Raw genomic sequence first — 23,168 nt, forward strand, 5'->3', positions numbered from 1 at the left:
ACTAATGAATACTACACCTGGCCAATATGAAATGTTAATGATGCTCCTGTTGATATGCAAGTGGCAAGCTTTAAGAGGTAATGATTAGCAAGTGGTCTTATATGGAATGGAAAATATTATTACTTGGTAGGATTTCACATTCAGTAAAAAACAGCAAGGTCATTTAAGTGTCAGCACTAGTTCAATCAGACAGAGATAGCACAGCCAACATGGCCCAGCAAATGTGATAAGAATTTTCTTGGTGTTCATTTGAAGCAACTAAATAAATCCAGGGAAAGCATGAATTACATTAAACAGAACATGATTTGTACATCCTCTGCTGCCAAATAAACATTTAAGCTACAGTATGACCACTGGTGGGGGTGATAGTGCTGGTGGTGACAGGAATTGTACATGGCAGGATGAAGAGAATAGCAACATGATCAATAGTGAATACTGCTGTGGTTTGGAAAAGTGCTACTTTCTGTGAGTAATGACAGAAACGATTCTGTTGTTGAATGAAGACTGAATACATTATGAAAGGCATTACAGATTTCTCATAAAACATATCTTAGCATCATAACTCAATAACTTCATGCATGTTTTGCACAAGCAGAGCAAAGTTCTACATGATGTCATTGACTGCATAGATGTTGCTACATTCTTTTAAAGCCACACCTGGCTTTATCAAGTTTACAACCTAATGTAACTTTACAATTTTATTTCTTTTATTAAGTAGAAGCATAAGAAAGATTAGACAGTGAGTAGATAATTGTACAGTTACTTTATTATATTACTGAACTTGGCATCTTCCACATAATGTTCCCCTTAAGTTGAATTTCACGCTGTTCATTTCTGAAACAATTTGACTTCTTAATTACTTTGATTTTCAGTTTTTGCTTCTAAGAGTTAAATTCCTGTCTTGTGTAATTGTGCTGTAAATTAAATAAATGACCCGAATCAGAGATTGTTGGATGCTGCAGTACCATTTGAGTATTGCTCATTTTTGCTGCACCTATAATTAAGTTCTAGGTACAAATTTAAATTGCACGGATGATGTGTTTTGATATAAATTTTATTCCAGAATGTTTCTTATTGCTATTGATGGTTAAAGTACTACCAAATATTACGCATATGTACTTTCAGGTAAAAGCTCAAACTTATAGGATAAAATGGAAACAAAATATTACACTGAGAGCTATTTCATTCCATCAATGCCCATTTATTAAATAAGCAAACAATAAAAATATTTTGTACATATATTAACTTCCAGTTTAGTGCTGTGTGGTCCTTTTAATTTCAACAAATAAAATTTACAGAATTAAAAAAATGTAGAACAATTATTTTCAGCCTTTGTGTTATCTGGATAAAGGCTGACACTTTAAACAACTGGCCATTGTCTCTGATGAAAATTCTTCAATCTGTATGGTAAGGTTATGTATTCCATATTTGTGCCTCATCTTATATGTTGCCCTTTCCAGCACTTTCACCGACTCCACTGATGAATCTATAACAAAATTAAACAAAGTACATAAAATACAAGTCAAATACAACATTAAAAAAGACTTAATTGATAAACATTGAGAAATGTAAAGGAACATTTGTTTTTAACTGATTATCTCTGGAAAAAGGGAGGAGGATTAAAGTTAAATGCTGAATTAGTGAAAAGTTCATTTGAGATGGACTACAAGCTCAAAGAAGACAAAAATGGGGAAAAAGATTGAGAGTAATTATCATGACATTTGCCTTTATCAGTTTACGAAAATCAAAATCTGGATTGTCTTATGAGGACTTGAACACTGCTAAAATACTAGTCCAATTCTCATACACTTGTAATAACAATTTTACAATGTTGAAGTTACGTTTCATGTGCATAACATCGAATTTAAATCATTTCCACGAGAGTACGTCACAACAGACAGGCTTTCAATAAGTGCTGCCAAAGCAACACCAGCAACACACATCCACAAACTACGCCATGTGAATGTACCATTCAAGCAGTTAATTACTTTCACGGGGTTACATGACACATTCCCATAGCACATGTCAGAGTACACAAACTTTTTAATTATGAAATGATCAAAATCCACTGTGATCACATTGGGCATTTCTTTACCAAGATTTCAGGATGAACACTCCCTGCTTCTGGAAGGTGTCAACAGATATTGTGGCATGTATGTCTCCCGTTATAAAACACTCATAGATACAAGCAAATTTTATATTTCCTCCTGTCGTACTGCAACTCAAAATTATGTAAATGAACTGAGAAAATTTGTAGTTGTTCCTGAATAAAAAAATCCCCATGTGCAAACAATAACAGCAGCTGGTAAAGAACACTGAATGCTTAGAACCAGAGCAACTACTAAATGTTAACTATGGTGCCTGGCGTATCACTACTTATGCACCTCACTCATGCACATGGGGGTGAAGCTGATTCCTGCACATGCTGTCCTGCGTAGGTACCTGGTTTAGACTTTCAGGTACTGAACTGAACATCAGCACTCCAGAAGCAATTCAATGGTCAATATGGGTAACAAAAAATGCCCCTACTCAGATCTACAACTATCCATCATCTCAATGAATACTGAAAGTCTTTCACCTAATAAGCAAGAATTATTAAGTCAAGTGTGTCATGACCAGCATAGTGATTTAATATGCATTCTGGAAACACACAGAGACTTGAGCCCCTGCTGTCCCAAAATCAAAGGGATGAGCCTAGTAGTTGAACATCTTCACTGACAACATAGCACTGCCACCTTTGTCAAGCCTCATATTCAGGTCCTCTCCATGGGAATATCAGTGGAAGAACATACAAAAATTCTCATACTAGAGCTGAGTAACTGTTCCACAACATCTGTGTATAAACCTACAGGCTCTGAATTTAGATTTGTGGAATTTAATAGCTTCCAGTACAATATATTAAGTTTGTGATTGGTGACTTAAGTAACCTTAATGCTGTATAAAGATACTCAAATACTGACAGAAGTGGAGAAGCTGTAGCAGAGTGGGCAGGTTCTCATGTGACCCCAACCTACTACATGATTACAAACTTCCAGTATCATTCAACGGTGCAATATGGAAGCATGGTTCTAATCCAGATCTCATCCTTGTGAGCAAACAAGTATCCCAATTACTAACGAAATCAGTGCAACTGATAATTCCTTACACATAACACCATCCTGTTATATGCCATATATATACACTGTAATCTGACCACAGACACTTCCTTTTCAAAGAAGGTATAATTTCAAGAAAGCTGAAGGGGAGAAATTCATCTCAGTGCTGGACTAGAGCATCCTTACTACTGATTCAATTCCAGACTTGTAAGATGACTTTGCAAATTTTGTGAAGCATTGTTCTGTATCCGAATCCCATGAGGCTGCAGATAACAACACATAAAGGGACTGACTTCAGAAACTTAGAAAAATTTGGGGAACTAACCTGATCTCTTTAATAATGACACTCTGAGTAAAGAGACTCTGCAGGCTGGAAAAGATGTATTAACAGCAATTTCTAAGAACAAGGAAGGTGCTTGGTGTAAATTCATGGAGGAGAGAGATTTGAGCAAGAGTAGCCACAAAGCCTGGAAGCTTCTCAGTTGAGCCTGAAAACTACAGGGCAACATCCTTGTTGTGCAATCTGTTCAGAATTTTCTAGAAAATGTAGTTGATTGTTTGATTCATGTTGTAGAGCCAGTTCTAATACAAGAACAAGCAGGTTTCCGATCAGGAGAAAGCTGTACATTTCAGGACCTCAGTCTCACATAATTTATTGAGAATGGTTCTGAAACCCAGAAAATTATAGACGTAGCTTTGATTCAACTGACAGCTGCTTCTGACACTTTCAGTCACTGTGAATTGTCACAGAACATCTATGGGATAATGGAAGAGTATGGTTCCACCAATATTGATGATGATGATGATGATGATGATGATGATGATGAAGTCCCATACTCTGTGATGGAGCATAGGGGAATGATGCAGGAGACCCGCACTGCCGTACTAGGCAAGGTCCTAGTGGAGGTGGTTTGCCATTGCCTTCCTTCGACCGTAATGGGGATGAATGATGATGATGACGACGACACAACAACTCCCCGTCATCTTGAGGCAGGAAAAATCCCTGACCCCGCCGGGAATCGAACCCAGGACCCCGTGCTCGGGAAGCGAGAACACTACTGCGAGACCACAAGCAGCGGACCCACCAATATTATTCAAAGTTTATTCCAAAACAGTAGATTTTATGTGGTCTTCCACGGTCAGTGTAGTTGATACAGATGTCAAAAGAAATTGCTTACTACAGAGAAGTGCTCTTAACATCTACACAAATCACCAAACACTTCCAGCAAACACAAGGAGTTTCCTTTATGTCGATGACCTGGCATTAGCAAGTCAAGGGAAATCCATAAAATGTTGAATTTCACCTGATATATGAATTGTGGGAGTTGTGTGTCTATTAGTATAACAATCAGTTTGGTCCAAACTTATCTAAAACTCAGTAGTCAGTTTTCATCTTAAGCACAATCAGACATGTCACAAACATAACGTCACATGGCATGGAATATAAGCTGTAAATATGCCCCTTTCAAAATATCTGGGAGTCACTCTGGATGTCACTCTGAAGTAAATGCAGCACTGCAACAATACAAGAATAAAGATGGAAGCCAGAAATAATATCTTTTGCAAGGCTGCTGGTAGCACTTGGTGCTCTAGACCACCAACTTTGAGAACGATAGCAACAGCAACATGCTACTGTGCTGCAGAGTATGCATGCCCAGTGTGGTACAAATCTACCCAAGCAAGCTTGGTGGTCAACATGCTAAATGAGATGTGTAAACTTATTATAGGCTGTTTGAAACCTATACCATTAGTAAAGCTCTATGAGCACGTAGGCACAGTACCTCCAGACATTCATCGTGAATCAGCTGCTAACAGAAAGAACTCATTGGGCTCAATGTGAAACCCATTCATTACAAGTGCATGTCCAAGTAGCCCCAAGATTGAGGTCCTGAAGAATTTTCATCAAGAACACTTTGGTCTTGCAAACAATAGCAGTTATAGCAAGGAAACAACTGTGGATTTCTTGACTTGACAAAAACTCCACCTGGCCTCTACCTTCAGAACTCCTCCCACCTCAGTCTGAACAGAATTGAATCCTGTGGAAGTCACACAGCTGTCTTCATTCTGGAGTTTGAAGATTCAGGAGTACCCTCCAGAAATGACACTTCCCTGTGGATAACACCAACTGTGACTGCAGAGAACCGCAGACCGTGGAGCACCTTTAGGATTGTCAACTGTATCTTACATCTTGTACAAAACAAGATCTTCTGCTTGTGACTGAGTGCAATTGAAGCAGCACAATTTTGATCAAGAGTAGTGCACCTTTATTATTCTTTCTTTAACTTACTTTTCATGGTAACAACCATCTATTTTATTTCTTTCTGACTCAAATAACCAATAACTCAACAGATAAAAAAGGATATGTTCCCTGACCAAAACTGATCTGCTGTGTATGACATATCATACGTTAAAAGTTTTTCTCAGTGAGGTCCTGAGACTCATTACATTTAGGATGACAGTGAGACAGAAAAATGTCCAATTTGTAGTTGCTGAGGATGGAACAGTTGCTGCTGGACTGAAATACTCACAGTGAATCTTTAATTTTGGTGTCTACAAACAGATCCTTTGTTACAATGAAGGCAAGTAGGAAATAAGAGAAAGTGGAGAACACATGTGCAGATAAAGGAGATAAGCAGAGAAAACTGCAAATTATAGATCAGAGACACTAAAGGAACATCTTATACAGTTAAAGAGACCACAAGAAACATTATCAGCAGAATGTGAAAAAGGGAGGGGAAATTTGTAAAATGGAGCAAAATAAGGAACCTTCACAGCACACTCTACTTAGTGACTGAAATCACTGAAAGATGTGAAATGAGAAAGGAAACATCACATTCTATTATAGTCACAAGGGAAACTGCCCATTGCACCCCCTCAGATTTAATGGTAAAATGGCCCAGCAGAGAGCCTGTCAAAAATTGAACACATATCAAGCATGAAAACAGGAAGAAGGTGTACTGAACTGTAAAAAAGAAGCAAACTAGAAACAGTGAATGATCCAAGCTCAAGATATGCAATATTGAGCGAGTTGCAAGAAGCACTGTGTCATGGTTGTGTGCTCACTGTGTTGGACTGCAAAGCGAGATATCCGTGTTCAAACCCTCTTGCCCCCCACCCCACTCCCGCCCCCTTCACCCCCTTCTTCTTCTTCTTCTTCTTCTTCTTCTTTTTTTCACAAAATTATAGATTTTCCGTCCAGTCACTGATGCATCTGTTCTCCTTCAGTAGTCTTGGCAGTTGTCATATTATACACTGGTTATGGAACACGAGTCGTGGTAAGAATATATTACTGCCACAAGTAAATGTGATGAATAGCAAAAGCAGGCAAGATGCCGCATAGACCTCTCACAGACATGAAAAAAAATGTGACCTATGTTACAACACATGAATTCAAGAGTCAAAATTTTCCAAACAGAACGCAAGAGTCATAACATGTGGTACTTGTGTAGAATAGGAGGTCCCATCCTTCACCCCATTGTTGCAAACAGATGACGTTGCACCATGACACAAATTTAAATACGGTGAACAGATATGTCAATGAACAGATGGACAGTTCATAATTCTGTGAAAAAAAATTATGGGGGTAGGAGGAAGATTTGAACACAGACATTTCTTTTCGCAGTCCAACACCATGACCACATGACCACTACACTTCGACTACTCATATACGCTCAATGTTGCACATTTTGCACTTGGACGGTTCACTCTTTTGATTTTCCTTTCTTTTTTCACAGTTCACTACACCTTCTTCCTGTTTTCATGCTTGATGTGTGTTCAGATTTTGACTGTCTGCTGGGCCATCTTACCACTAAATCTGAGGGAGGTGCGATGGATAGTTTCCCTTCTCAGCTTGATGAACAGTGCCAAACTTGGGTTGGAGAATGTGATCGCTGCCATACTTTAAGCAGTATTATCAATGATGATGATGGTGATAATGATGATGATGATGATGATGATGGTGATGATGGTATGATTTTGTGGGCACACGACAGCATGGTCTTTAACACTCACAATAAAACATGAGGACACAGGTGTGGAGGAATATCATAAAATGACTATAATGAGAACTGCAAATAAAAAACTAAAGAAAGTCTTGGAAAACTTGAATGCGCGCGCGCGTGCACACACAAAATGCAATGAAAATCACATTGCCAAAACTAACACACTAAAAAAAGGAAAAATCAATGGAATGTATTAAAAGGAAAGTGCTGACAACTGTGCTTGGCTGATTGCTGAACCAGCCACTTTGCAATTCACTACAATCTCCAGCCTAAAAGCTTTGGCCACAGTCCAGACACATCACAAAATTTTAAAAGTTTTAGCACACTCATCTCATAATCAATTAAAGTAGAGCACAAATCCCCACTCAAATTTGCTTCTGCCTGCTTGTCACAAAATAAAATGCACCCAATTAAAATGTGGCATTTGCCAACTTGCATGCCACAGGCATCACAGATAAGGAGGTCCTCTCGCTGGAGTGCAAAGCCATGTGTGAAGGGACAGTGTCCAATGATCATCAAGAGTAAATGATGCATTTAAAATTCTAAGCTTAGTTTAATGATATATTGCTTCCCACATCTTGCTGAGATTATAAGTTTATCAGTACTCGCCCAAATTTTCCTGATAGCATGCCAGTGTACATACAATAAAAAAAGCATTGGTTGCCTCTTTCTCCATAACTTTGTCCATTTTCACAAATTGCAGTGTAGTGGAGGGGAACAGAGCATGCCTAATCTGTCAGTCCTAGTAACCGTTTTGTCTGGAACACAGTTCTGAGGTTTCCACATCCTGAGAAAAATTCTCTGCATCTAAGGTGGTGCGCCCCCTATGTACTAATGTTTTTAGTACCCCATTCCGCTGTGCAGAATGGTGGCAGCTGTCAGCATGCAAGTACAGATCAGTGTGCATTTTATTCCAATACACAACTTGACCCAGAGTGCCATCGGCTCTTCTCTTGACCTTGATGTCAAGGAATGGTAGTCCTCCTGCCTCAGTCTCCATAATGAATTTGATGTTGGGATGAATGCAGTTCAGATGTGCAAGGAAGTTATTGAGTTTGTCACTTCCCTGGGACCAGATGGCAAATGTCGTGTCTATATAATGGAAAAAGCAAGTAGGTTTCCATCTGGACGACTTCAAGGCTTCCTCCTGAAAGTGCTCCATATATAAATTCTCAACCACAGGTGAGAGTGGGCTGTCCATTGTGACTCTCTCTCTGTTTGTTCATAGTTATTGTTGCCATTAGCTAGTTCAGCAACTTCGTGATGTGACCTCTCTGAGTTGACGTGGAACATAAAATCCCAGTATGTTTTTCCATTTCTGCCAATCTCGGGCTTCCTGTTGCCAACTGAATCCCGCTGTCTTTCATAAGTCCCTGTCCCATCTGTCTGGTGGTCTTCCCCTTGGCCCTTTTTATAAAGTGGGCTCCAATCTACTATTTCATTTGACCAAGTGTCATCCTTTCTTTGGGCCACATGACCAGTCCATTGTCATTTCAAGGTAATTCTTTTTTTCACTAAGTCACTGAGCTTCATTGTATGTATGATATTTACTACATCTTTCTGTAGCCCAACACTGATCTTCCCATTCCTCTTTGAGCTGCCAGGAGTTTTCTGATAATAAATTCACCCATATCTCACAGCCGTAAGTTGTTATTGGTACTACGCATTGGTCAAAAACGCTTTTCTTCAGCTCAGTCAACATCTTAAAACTTGAAAATTAAATAGTACCTTCCATAAGCCAATTTAACACATCAAAATATTTCTGGTTTTAAGTAATTTTTCGTGTTTTAAAAGTTTACTCAGATAGATATGTTCCATGACCACTTGTAGTTCTGTACTTCTAGCACATGCATTTCCTTCTGGTGTCAACTCACTTGGTTTTATCATAATTAGTTTTTAGACCAACATCAGAGCAGACTAATGCAAGTTTGCTAATTAATATTTGAAGTTGTTCTATGTTATTTGCAAGTAGAGCAGTATCATTAGCAAATCTCAGATTATTTAATTTCGTTCACAGAACTTGGATTCCTTTTCTTTTCCAATTCAGTTTACACAAAGATTTTTCAGGGATACTGAAAATAGCCTTTAGAAAAATGTAGTCAGCCGGTTTTACACCATTTTCAATGGGAAATTCACTGGTTTCTCCAACAACATTCACAAATGCTGTGGTGATTTTGTACATGTTGTATACGATTTTAACAAAGCCTTGTTCTACTCCTTGTTCTGTTAGAGCCTCAAACATAGCTGGGGGACTGAGTCAATCAAATGCCTTTCCAAAATTTATAAAGGCAGGGTAATCATTTTTTCGCGGAGAGTGACGATGTGGTCAATTGTATTAAATCATGTGCAGAACCCAGCTTGCTCGATGGGTTGAGCCAGATCAAGTGTAGCGCTCAATCTGCTAGTTGAAATTCTAGTGAAAACTTTGTACAGTGAGGACACAAGACTGATAGGGCAAGAGTTGTTTATGCCCTTAGTACTACCTATCTCGTATATAAAGATTATTTTGGCTTTATTCCAATCCCTTGATAATGTTTCACAGTGTAAACAACTTGAAAATATTTCAGCTAAATGTTTTACAGATTCCTCATCCAACAGCTTTAAAATACGGGCTGAGAAGTCATCGCTACCTGGAACAGTTCCTATCTTCTTCTTGTGTTCTTTAATGCTCTGTCTCAGAGTTTTCTACAGTTCTGTGTATTCTGTCTTATTTTCGTCTCTTTCTGTTTGCCTTTTTCTTTTCTTCTCCATCATACATATCATTTGATTTCTCAGTTTCTTTGGTTGGTTTTGTGATTTACATAAGCCATCCACTTTTTCAGCTGTCACAATTAGTACCTTTGTTACTTCTTCCATTTTATATTATTTTAATTTTCCTCTTCATTCTTTCTTGAAAGTCATTTTTCCATTCTTTGAGATTTAAAATTTCTCTCTTCCTACGAGTTTCAATCTTTCATTTTTCTTATTCACTTCATATTCTGCACTTATTAGTTGATGATCACTGTTTGTATTGAGCCTGTTCAGCACAGACATCTTTAACAGTATGAGGCCTATTTGTGAGAATGAACCCTATCTCATTTTTCACTTCAAACTTGGATCCCCTCCAATTGTGACAGATGTTTCTTGACAAATGTATATTCGTAATATGTGTTTTCATGCATTCTGCACATTGAACCAATCTCTCACATCTTGCATATATTCCATATTTGTCAATAACTGAATAACCTTACTTCTGTATTACAACATTGGCATTAAAGTCACCAATTAGGAATTTATTAAAGCAATCTCTCCGTTTTTTACAGGTTTCTTTCAGGCACTCATTGAAGGCGTCTATCTCTCCATCAGAATGACTAGAAGTAGGTGCATATGCTTGAACTATTTGGATTTTATACCTTTCTGATATATTTAGGATCAAATGTGCAATTCTGCTTGAAGTTCCTTCTAATATTGCTATCTTTTCTTTGATGGTTTTGCTCACTAAAAATTCAATTCCCTTTAGTTTTCCATTGTTCATAGGATTCTCCATTAAACTGAAAATACATAGAGGTCAAGACATGTCAGAAAAGGTTGGTCATCTTCCCGCAAAATTTATGATCAATGAACTCAAGTGACTCTCATAAAGGCACCCTGGTGTAAAGCAAAACAAGTCAAAGCTCACCAGAATATCTGGGTCCTTCAGCCCGAAATCATCTCTCAAAATCCACAGAATTGCAGATGTGACGTGGGCCTTTACCCACATAAGGGATTAGTATTTCTTTCAGGTATTTTGCCAGCAAATACGTAGGAGCCTGAAGTTGCTGACAATGGGGCATAATGGGACTCCATCTTCATGGAATTTAGGGAGTCCGTAATGCCTTTGTGGTGCTGATGCTGAGTAAGTCTTTAAGAAGATCAAACAGCTAAAGTCATTAGTCTCCTATTCACCCCCATGACAGAAATAGTGTACCTAATCCTTCTGTGTGTAGAGTAAATTCTGTATGCAAGTGTGAGAAAGTATTCTAGATGTTTGCATAGTGTGTATCTGAAGTGGAACATGGGAACCAGCACACTACTCACCTAGTGGGATGTGGGGAACTGCCTAACAACCACATCCAGCCTGGCCAGAACACTGACCCCTCATCGTTAACCCACCAGGCGGATTTGATCTGGGATCGGCATACCTATGTGTCATGGAAGGGGTCCCATTAACATGCTTGGCTACCCTGGCAGGTGGTCCTTGTGGTAACAAGATGCCGTCTGATAAGGGCTCTAACATTTCTGAAGAGATGTTGTGTCAAGCATGTTGTGCTGAACTTTGCTAAGGTGATACCTCATATAAATTCAGTGGCAGCCAGGGGAATGAGGGAGCAGGCTAGCCTTGCCTTGGTATGTATGAGGAGCATAGAGAACAACTCCCAGGAACTATATCTACACTGGCCACTAATTTTAAACCTCTCCCTCTCCCTGTCCTCCCCAGGAGGCCAGTTTGTTAGTGAATATGATAATGATGACATGTCTGATACCCAAAATAGTGTGTCCATAGGACACTATGAACTGACAGTACACTCGTGGATTGTTTGACCGACAAATATCAGCCAGAGAAACTGAAGAATCACGTTGCCTCTAACAGTTTGTCACTTTTTCTAGTTTGACAATTTCATGGTCACTCACTAATGTTTAAATTAGTCATCATTCACAGTGCTTCACTATAGTCCAATTTAAACTAGTTAGCATTTGACAGTGATCAGGCTTGATTGACTTGACCAGCAGTAAATCAATGGGAGCCTGCCATTGTCGGTTCCCACTGAACTGCCACTTCCACTGCACAAACCATTAATGTCTGCCATTTATTAGTTGGCTGTTGCAGTAAGGGATTTTCGTAGCATTTAGTTTCGCGTGCCTGACAATTTCTGATGGAAGTAGGCAAAAGAGGAGCATAAGAGAAACCCTTTAAACTTTATATTTGTTACAAGCTAAACATTAACAAAACTGCAAGAATAATTCCATCTTCTGAGGCTTATACGTATAAAACACAATGCAATACACAACTTTTGAAAGGTCTGTTGTTGAGAGATATTGAGAGATCAACAGTTTTTGTGACTTGACATGATAAGTTTGAAGCTGTTTCCTGGGCTGGAAATTTTCACTTGTATAAGTAAATAAATAAACAAATAAAAACTTAAAATATCTCTGAGCTTAATTAACATTAAGTATAGACTTTTTTACATGCTTAGAGGCAGTACAGTGATTCATACCATTCGTTAATTTCACATTATTTCAGATTATTAAGTGATTTTCTAAAACCATGGAGAATGGAGCACTATGCCAACTGCCAGCAGACAATACCTGTCATGGTAATGCCACAGCTTTGAACCTCGAAAGTCAGATGCCAATGAATTTGTATCAGTTCATAATTACCAGAAAAAGTATTAGCTACAAACTGACATTACCATTCTCAAAAACTATTGGTTGTGTGTGTTGATGAAAGTTTGTATAAACAATGTTGCAGGAACTAAGTGGAAAATGCATCAACCTCACTGTATCTTCCACAACTGTACTTGTTCTGCCTCACACTAAAGGGCAAAAACTTCACATCTGTTAACCAAAATCAAATACACATAACAATACAGTGGGATAAGAAGGAATCTGATTTTGATCTTTTTTAAGATCCTATCTGTGTTGAAAAGTTAGTTGCGCCCATTGAGTGGTTGTTAGTTTGCATACACTAGCAGCTTTAATGTAATTACTTAACTACAGCACAAATGCATTGCATTGCAATATTATGAGATAATAAGTGAAATGACATAAGAAACACAGAGACCATTTAGAGATCATGTTTGTGCTTTAAGGCAACTAATGTCATCCCCTCTGCCTAAATTTCAATGTTTCCAAGATACCATTAACCAATTTCTGAACATTAAAAAATTGAATATTATACATGAGAAGGCTATAGTGTAAAGTGTGGTGGTGGCAGGAGTTAGGATGTGGTACACACACCTTCATAAGTATACTATTATCAGTATTAAAACTAATGCAAGTACATTTCTTTAGTACAACTCAATGATAAACAAATTAGATCACCAACTAAAGGAATATTGAATTGTCATCTGTCCCAGACACAGTTCTCAATAGTTCCATTAATACACATTGTATGTTTCACAAAAAATTTCTTACCTATAGCGAGATGAACAGTTAAAACCGCTTTGTTGACAGACAAGAGCCACACGTGTAAGTCATGTACATTCCGTACACCATCAATGTTGTTAAGTGTCTGCATAATTGTTTCATAATTTAGATGCTTTGGAAAACCCTCCAAGAGAATACGCACTGTTTCCATGAATACTGACACAGTTGTTGTCAACACCAGAATGGAAAACACAAATGTACATAAGGGATCAGCTATCTTCGCCCCAGGCTGAAACAGAAAATGGTTATCATCTGCTAAATGATTATCAGCTGACAAGAGATATAAACAATTGTAAATAATAATAGTGGACATTTATGAAGCCAATTAAATCAGCAGGCTTCTGAAAAAAATTAACTCATACATCTATCCACATATTTTTAACTTATAGTTCAGCAGTTACAAACCAGAAATAAGATACAGTAGCTTTCACAAAGAGTATTTCCTTCACCCACCAGAAGAAACAAAGGTTTAAGAACATAAGCTTAATAAGGGATTCATTAGGAATGTCCCATAGGATTCTAATTCAACAAAAGAACAAGACAAGATGAGAAGAGAAGAAACTGATCATTGTATCATCATTTGCCTTCACATGTTCACTTTGGAAACACCAAACATGTCACAATGTTTTGTGTCAATAAGAAAGACTGAATATAATCTTATTCAGCATAGTCTTAGATTTCCTCCCGTTTTGCATACATGAAATTCATACGGACATACCTTTTCCCTCTTTCTTCTATTCCTCTCTTACCTTTCATTCTTTATGGTTTTCCCTTTCTCTGTTCATTTTTTTTTTAATTTAATGTGCTTTGAAAGTCCCAGCTTGAGTATTTTATGTTTCAACTCTATAAAAGTTGCTTAATTTTAATGGCATGCTGGCAATAACATAAAGGCGTGCAACCATTTTACATTATTTATCTGAATTTGTTTTTTGATAAGTTCTATCTTGAGCAAACACAATTTTTTCTCCTTTCTAGATAAACATGTTTTGCTGAAGTTACAGCATCATCAACTGGTTTTTAACTTTCTTTCTTGTTAGCACAAACTGTGATGTTCTGTATTCTGAATTGTAGACTTTTTTCTTTCACGTTTCCCCATTAATTTTCACAGTGAAAATGCACTTTTAAACTTGAGCTGTGTCACTGTTTACAAGCTACAGAAAAAAAAGAAAAATTGTGTTTCTCAACACGGAATAATCCACAAACAAATTTATTAGTAAGCCAACATGGGTACAGAGAGTGAGCTTCAACATCAAGATGAATAATAGTTATCTTTGTTTCTTTTTTGGATACTGTGTCAGATATGTATGTACATTCCCTGAAATGTTATGTTACCCTATTGTGTGCTATCACATAACCCTGACAGAGTTCTAAGATGGGATCTTGGCCCCTGCTTTCTGTCTCCTCATCTCAGCTTTGTCTCTCAAAATATAACTTATTTTTCACAGACACAATCTATTTTTTGGTGCATTTTGTATCAACTAATAATTTTTCCTTACAAAGGTACCTTCAATTAACATGTCTGCAAGAATTAACCTATGCTTCTTACTGAAGTAGTTGAACTGTAAACTTAACAACAGAAACATTAGAGTGCCATTGTAGTTAACTTTTTTTCTTTTTTGCTGAAAATGATTTATTCTGCTTCACTTTTTGATTCATCAATAATTGATAAATTAGTGTCATAAAAGTGAGATTTCATTGTTTTTCAGATGCCATTAGTAATCAAGGGTGTAGATCTCAACCACTTTTGATTTGGAATAATGAAACAGATATACAAGTTTATAAATGGCACATGTTGACCTGTCTTATGCTAGAGAGACCGTTACCTTCTAAATAATACAGATTTCCTTTATTGTATCTGTATTTCAATTCTGCAGTTTAAAAAATTCCATTTCAGCCAATGAAGTGCCCAATAAAAAGTGTAAAATCTACTTCTTTGTCTTCTTCCTGGTCTTTATCCCATATCTTCATGGGGTGGGTTTGTTAATTTCTGGATTTTTCAATGTTACTGGTTGAATGTGGCCCCTACGCCATTGCTGTCGCCATACTGATCATACTTCCAAACTCTATCATTAATGGTAAGTACATGCAATTTGGCAAGACACAACTCTTGTCATCTGAAGAGTTTTGATGATAACACACAGAGTAATTATTTGAGCCATTATACACCTACTCACAAAACGAGGTTACTTCATATTTCCTTGTAGAGCATTCAAGGTCTTCTAATGCAAGATGAAATATTTTATGAAGTATGCAAACTGCACAATTGTAATTGTTCCAGACTGAAGCTAGAACATGTACAGTACCTAAACCATACGGGAGGTGGCAGAAGATGAAAAATAGTAATACTAAAAAGGAGGAGAAGGACAAGCAAGATTCGAAAAGCTGTTTTGTACTACAATTCAAACAGGTTACATCAGATTTCTGCTGGTATTACTAAAATGTATATACTGGAGAGAAAACAGTGAAGATGACACAACACAGCAAAATGCAAAGACATATGAAAATAAAATACATATTACATCAGAATGAAATATTCAGTTTTCATAAAATTATAAGAGGACAAAATGCCAGCCAGGAATTACCTTCAGAATGGGAAATTCAAAGCACTGCCCACAGACCAAAAAAGAAAGAAAGAAATTCTATTCTTGAATGAGTTTTTCACTCTGCAGCGGAGTGTGCGCTGATATGAAACTTCCTGGCAGATTAAAACTGTGTGCCCGACCGAGACTCGAACTCGGGACCTTTGCCTTTCGCGGGCAAGTGCTCTATCATCTGAGCTACCGAAGCACGACTCACGCCCGGTACTCACAGCTTTACTTCTGCCAGTATCTGTAAAGTTTGGAAGGTAGGAGACAAATAAATCTCCTCGGTCACTGCTCCCACGAATGAACTCAGAACACTTTCCTTATCACTGAGTGCCACTCAAGCCTTGAATGCCTTAATAAATTACATTGCCACAGTTATGAATTTCTCAAGTCAAGCCTTGAAATGAGATCATGTCTATCAGATACCCTCCCCACAATACCCACTGTCACCTTCCACTGTTCTCCTAACCTCTGCAACATCCTTACAAACAGTATGAAAACCCCAGACTGCTATCCCTACCCCAAGGTTCCTCATCTTGCAATAACTCTCACTGTAAAATCTGCTCCATCCACCCAGCCACAACCGTTTACTCCAGCCACATCACTCATACACATTGCAACATCAGAGCAGAGCATCATGTGAAGCCAAACACTTCCACTTTCCTCCTAGTTCTTAATTGCACTAATCATTTCAATTCTCATTTTTATTCCTCTCAATCCATCGTTACTTTTCATTCTGTCTTCCTATCACCTCTGGACTGAAGCTAATACAGTGCTTACCAATGCACAATATTTGACCTCCTACTTTCTCTGACATCTCCCCTTCATCTTAGTCCCCTCTTGTACTTACAAGAGGTGGCAACATGTGACCTGTCCCTCCTTTTTAACCTTACTCATCATACCTCTGTTACCTCCACGAGAAAGGAACTTAGACTAGGATACTTTTTTGTATGTTGGTGTATGTCTAACAGCAGTACTTAATATTTTGCCTGTCTCCTTGTAATTTTATAAATTTCTCAGGTGTATTTTCCTTTCCGCAACATCAGTTTTCAGATTACTTATTGCAAAGACTGTACCACAATACGCTTGTGGGTCACAATAAAAGTAAAACTGTCCTCAACCTGAAGATTGGTTTTGAACACCACAGTGCTTCTCAAATGGATGTTACACGTTTTTTCTGTCTTATGGAGGGAATTACTCAGTCACTTATGGGGGCTTAAAAAAAAAAAACTGAACTCCTCCCGAACAGGCCATGAAGGTCCAATGGTGCTGACCAGCCGCCGTGTCATCCTCAGCCCACAGGCGTCACTGGATGAGGATATGGAGGGGCATGTGGTCAGCACACCGCTCTCCTGGCCGTATGTCAGTTTCCGAGACTGGAGCTGCTACTTCTCAATTAAGTAGCTCATCAGTTTGCCTCACAAGGGCTGAGCGCACCCCGCTTGCCAACAGCGCTAGGCAGACTGGATGGTCACCCATCCAAGTGCTAGCCCAACCCGACAGCACTTAACTTCAGTGATCTGACGGGAACCGGTGTTACCACTGCAGCAAGGCCATTGGCCACTTATGGGGAAGCTACAGTTTAATGTGGACTTCAAAAAAATGCTACATCTTGATATTTTTCACATATACCAATTGCTGATAGTAATGAAAGAAATGATAACTAAAAAAAAAAAAAAAAAAAAATAAAAAAATAAAAAAAATTAAAAAAAATCTGTGGACTGACCAGGATTAAATCCTAACCATTGGATTTTTAGTATGACATCCACTCAGTCAAAGTGCCATATATGGACTACAAATACACACAATTTTATTATTTGCAATAGAGGCATGTACTACCTTCATTAACGGTGTAAGCCTAAAGAGGGGAAATATTTTTAAAATTGTGTATAACAGCTGAAAAAGATATGACTGGAGGTAATTAATAATTTTTCGAAACACTTTTTTAAGTTGTTGTACGTATAATGCACATGGTATCATTTTTTTGAATATCAATGAAAAAACATGAAATGAATGAAATCATAGAAGTTTGTCAGTGTTTCACAGAATAAAACCAGACTTGTCACTAACAGAATTTACCAGTTCAGTTTCCCTGTATAATCAAAAGAACACTATGAAAAAGCTTGATTAAGAAAGGTTACCATGTGGAAATCCTGCACTGACAAAGTAACTTGTGCAGACTAATACTACATATAGTGAACATAACATTTTAAAGAGGACAATGGGTGCACTTGTGCCAATGCTATTCTATACTAAAAAAAAACTGAAATAAAGAGCAACTTGTTGCCATATGCATATTTAGTTACAAAGTTACACCCACAAGGCTCCAGTTTGTTCTGAAAGCTGGAAGAAAGTTTCACCAATTAAAACTTTCTTCATAGTACAAGGTAGTTTAAAGGATAGTCTCTTGGCTGTTTCCATATAGATTACCTTGAATTAATGTGGCTCATAGATGATCTGGTCTTGCACTTTATCTTCACCCCTTCGACCATTTGCTTCTCCATAGCCCACAGCAAGTATGTTAGGAGGTTGTAACAATAAGCAAGTGTTGCATATGGCTCAATTAAGATTAAGAGAGGACACAGTGGCATATCTTGGGTTTCATGAGAAATTTCAGGAGGCTCTTTCCTTCCAAGATTTATGGGCAGGGCTATCAGAGCATTATCAGAGGAAAAATATATTTAGATACCACTGGAAACAGCTGAACAGCATATTTCAAAGACAGCGAGAGCCATAGAAAATTTTGTAGGTAGGATTAGGAAACTGAATATCAACACTTAACTGACAATGATAGCACTCATAAAGCACTACTACATGAAGCAAAACAAAGATAGCTACACACAGTCCTGTGGGGGCTTGCTGCTGGAGTTTCATGAAAGGTGCAAACAAAATTTTCTAAATCAGTGAATAAAGTTGTGGTGACTGCAATGGCTGTGTCAAAAACAGAGGCAGTGGGTGGAACTAAAGAGAAAATGTTAATATTTAACACTGAAGTTAAGAGTAAATGACATCTCAGCTAAAGGGATAGTAGGAAGATGCAACCAATACAAACTAAAACTGGTGGGGAGAGAGAGGCAGTTATGTTGAATGTGTTTTTCACATCTATTTTAAGTATGGTTATGAGATTTTTGATTACATACAGTAATGTGACATAAGAGTGTTTGCAAAGCAATAGTTCTCCAGAAATAGGGGATCAGTCACTGATGGTTGATTTAACTGTAACAGTATGATGTAAAACCAAAAGCCCCAAATGTGATTTTTTCCTGTGTTTAGTACTGTGTGTAATTTTTTTCTATGTTTTTTCCATACAAGTCTTCTAATATTTAATGCTCTAATACAGCTGAATGTAAATACCCACTGGCACACACTGACACTGTTGCATAGAACCACAGTAAGACAGCAGTACTAGGAATTTAAGTGTTGTATGAAACAGTGTCAACCACTGATTTTGTTGATCAATCTACATATTTTAAATAAGTGTGAAAACAGTATAAAATTGCAGCCCAGAACATCAGGTGTTCAAGTGTATATACATAACAGCTAATGTCTCTTTTACAAGCATCCATTTAATAGTTTCTCAGGAACCAGTCCCAAGGTAGAATTCGTCGATTAAATTCCCTGAAGAGGGAAGGAACATGTGATATAATATTATACCACACTTTCCAAATGAGAATTTGTGCAGTTGCTGGCATCTCACTGACTGGACCAAGACCACCACAACCATCGTTCAAATGAAATACGCCTGGATAGTGCGATGCCATCCTGATCAAGAAAAGATGGCTTTGCACCCCTCCAGTAGCAGTCTTACAAACCTCACTGCTACACATAAAACACACAATTATGACACATTTCTTTACTTGTCACGGAAATGAAAATATCAAGTTTAAATTAAGTGGTTACAATACAGAAGAACGGAATACTATACACACCTGACAAGAGCAATACATAAACATTTTGCTACTACTGCAATGTGGATACTTCTAAAATGTTATAGCATGTCCACATATTATTGTTATTAAGTGGGTATACTGTTCCATTCCACTGTGTTTTAATACCTTCACGGAAACTCTACATTTGAACTTTGATGACAAATAAGGGAGGAACATACGACAACATAGCAACTTCTATTTTGAGCACTACAGCTCTGCAAGCTTTTTGCCAAATAATACCTTATTTATGGCTTGTAAATCTGATGACCATAATTATTCCCTACTGCACTCATGTTCAGGAAAAAATAGAACACCTCAAATGACTAGAGATAGGAGATCCATATTCACAGGACATGTACATTAGTATGTTCTGCAGAAATGATTAACATTTCACTCACCTCCATTCTGCACGAGTCCTGTTGCCTAGTAGGCACAGGGTCCACCACGGACCCTCATAACTTGTAATATGCATGATGGCATTGATGGCACCTGGGGTACTGCGTAGAAACAGTATGGCTACTGGTCACAGGATGTCATTCACGTAGGGCACACCGGTCACAGTGCCCTGGACACATACCAACAGTGACTTGTGGTTGTACCCAATAGCACCCCACATCATAAGGCCATGAGTTGGCACTGTATGTCTTGCATCAATGCAATCCCTCCGATTCCGCTCCCCTTGTCTGTGGCAAAACAAAATGCAGTCATCATTTTCAAATAAACAGAATCTGGATTCGTCCAACAATACTGTATGATGCCATTCTTGTCCCCAGTGACGTGGTTCCATCCGCCGTTGCTGTCTAGCACATTTCTGAACATTTGCCAATGGTACGTGGAGAAGTGGAGGACACGCATGTAACCCATGCCATAATAAACGGCTGTGGGTGGTCACCCCTGATAGTGTATGATGTGTTACACTGTTTCAATGTTGCATCAGAGCTGAGGAGGATGCAGATCTGTCTTGCAATGCTATTCAGATGAGGTGTCGATCTTCTTGCAGGGGGGTCTGGGTGCTGTGACCTTACCCATTTCGTCATATTCTACGGCCTTCAGTGAACCATTCTGCATACACAAGTTGCACTGCTGAAACACTTCATTCCACATGAGCAGCAAGCTATTCAGCCACTTGCTGCTCATGTGGGAGATGGATGCACCATATTCTCTCATGTCAACAATTTGTTCTCTTTCAAACTCACTGATTTGATGGTACGGTTCGTGTATATGTCTGCTCAAGTCACACTGATTCATTACCTTTGGTTTATAGCGACAAAGAGAGCCACAGTCACATTTTACTGGTAGGTGGTGTTGCACTGTGATATCGATGTTGACCGTGAACCCGCAGGTTGACATGGTTCAAATGTTAATCATTTCTGCAGAACATACTAATGTGCATGTCCTGTGAATATGAATGTCCTATCTCCAACCATTCAAGGTGTTCCGTTTTTCTTCCTGAACATGAGTATACATGGTACAACTTCTTCAGCAACCTGTGCCTCTGTTAGTCTTTAGATTTGTTAACTTTCAAACACTTTTGTACACAGATGCAGAATCTTACAGATACATTACCTTGACATATGCTAGAACAGGCACATCTCTGTATTTCTAAATAATTTTTATTTTGTTTCATCTATTCAAGCTGGGGTACTTCCCTTGTTACTTTTTTGTAACGAAATTATTGTTTTGCAAATCATATGCACAAAACATGGACACACAATTTTCAATCTTCAGACAAGATTTATACCTTAATAACTAAAAATAATAATTGGATCCATTGTAATGATCTGTTTATAAAGTTAAGGAGTCTAACTGTGCCATGTGAAAACATCCAGCAATCTATTATGAACATTACTATAAAACATGCACCAATTCTAACCATGATCTTGGAGCACAAGACAGCTTTATTTTCATTCAACAAGGAAAAAAATAAATGATAAACTCAAAACAACATTTTCTACCAGGGAATATAACTGTGCAACAAGATTACTTGGGTAACTAAAACAAACATATTTAAGATGATAGTAAAAGAGTATCTTTACAAAATACATTCTACGTAAACAGAGTGATTATAATTCAAGTTACACTTTCAAAAAACTGTAAAGAAAGAACCACTGCCCCAGAACATCATCAAATTTGAACAGGATATTATCAAAGAAGGGTGGAACATTATGGAAAAAAAAAATTATCACTAGATGGCAGTGCAAGTGGCAGGAAGATGTGAGGTACATGGCTGTTCCTCTGTTTGCATCCGAGACGTTTACCATGACTGTCTAAATGCAGGATCATGCACTGCCAGTAAAACTCTTTCACAAGAATGATGATTGTGTGCCAACAGCTCTGCAGAAGTTCTGGAAGCTTGAGGGAATGAAAAAAGGCATAGGTTCAATGTCTGCCAAGGGATTGGAAAAAATTATTACAAAATTTGAAAAGACAGGTTCTTCTGAAGTGAAATGTAGCAGAGGGAAGAAAACAATTGATCCAATGCCAGTACATGACATATCCACAGAATAGCAGGAGGGGGCGAGCAGTGATGCACAAATATCGACTGCATGGGGCACTGCCCCAGCTTTGAACACATGTGTGAGCTCTGTGCATAAAATTCTACAGAACATCCTGAATTGTTATCAGCACAAAATTATCCGTGTTCAGGAGTTACTTCATACTGACCTGCCAGTAAGATTAGTGTTTGCTCCAGAATATCTTGCTCTCATGAAAGTGGACAATGAATGGCTATGTAACATTCTGTGAACAGGCAAAACCCATTTCAATCTACAAGGGCATGTCAATACACAGAACTGCAGGATATGGGCAACATGAAATCCTCTTGCACATCAATTGTTACTGCTTCATTTTGCAAAGGTAACTGTGTGCTGCAGGTTGATGGAATCATTTATCATAGGGCAGAGAGACTTCCATGCACCACCATCATTCCAATCCTTCAACAGTATGGATGTATGGATAGGATCACTTTTTTGCAAGATGGCGCTCCTCCACACATTGCACAGGCAGTGAAGTAGCTGCTACAGAGGCATTTTGGGAATGATAGAATTATCGGCCAGCCAGCCTGGCCATCCAGATCATCTGATCTTAATCCGTGTGACTTCTGGCTGTTGGGTTATCTGAAAGATGCTGTGTTTAGTGCTCTGATTCCAAAAGCAGCTGAACTGAAGGTACACATTGTGCAACATATTCTGAGCGAGACCCCCTGTGACACTCTAATCTGTTATGGGACATGTTGTTTCCTGATTTCAATTTGTGACAGAAAACTGTGGACACCATACTGAACAGGTCTTGCACCAGTCTGATGACAATTAGAAACTGATTTCATTGTCGATTTCCATGCAGTTTATAGCCTCGGAACAATTAAAAACTTATGTCATTGTTGCTTCTGTGTGT

At 38.2% G+C, this 23,168-nt stretch overlaps 1 protein-coding gene across 1 annotated transcript in view; it reads right to left on the bottom strand.

Annotated features, from left to right (window-relative positions):
• Positions 1–1,165: 1,165 nt before the first annotated feature.
• Positions 1,166–23,168, bottom strand: part of LOC126470769 (zinc transporter 2-like) — a 486,307-nt gene continuing 464,304 nt past the window's right edge. The window contains exons 7-8 of the mRNA XM_050098774.1: positions 13,250–13,490; positions 1,166–1,486 (exon numbers count right to left, since the gene is read on the bottom strand). Coding sequence (XP_049954731.1) covers positions 1,338–1,486; positions 13,250–13,490 — 390 coding nt within the window. The 3' untranslated portion in view covers positions 1,166–1,337. The remainder of the gene's footprint in view (positions 1,487–13,249; positions 13,491–23,168) is intronic.

The sequence above is a fragment of the Schistocerca serialis genome, chromosome 3, assembly GCF_023864345.2.
Source record: "Schistocerca serialis cubense isolate TAMUIC-IGC-003099 chromosome 3, iqSchSeri2.2, whole genome shotgun sequence".
Classification (NCBI taxonomy): domain Eukaryota; kingdom Metazoa; phylum Arthropoda; class Insecta; order Orthoptera; family Acrididae; genus Schistocerca; species Schistocerca serialis.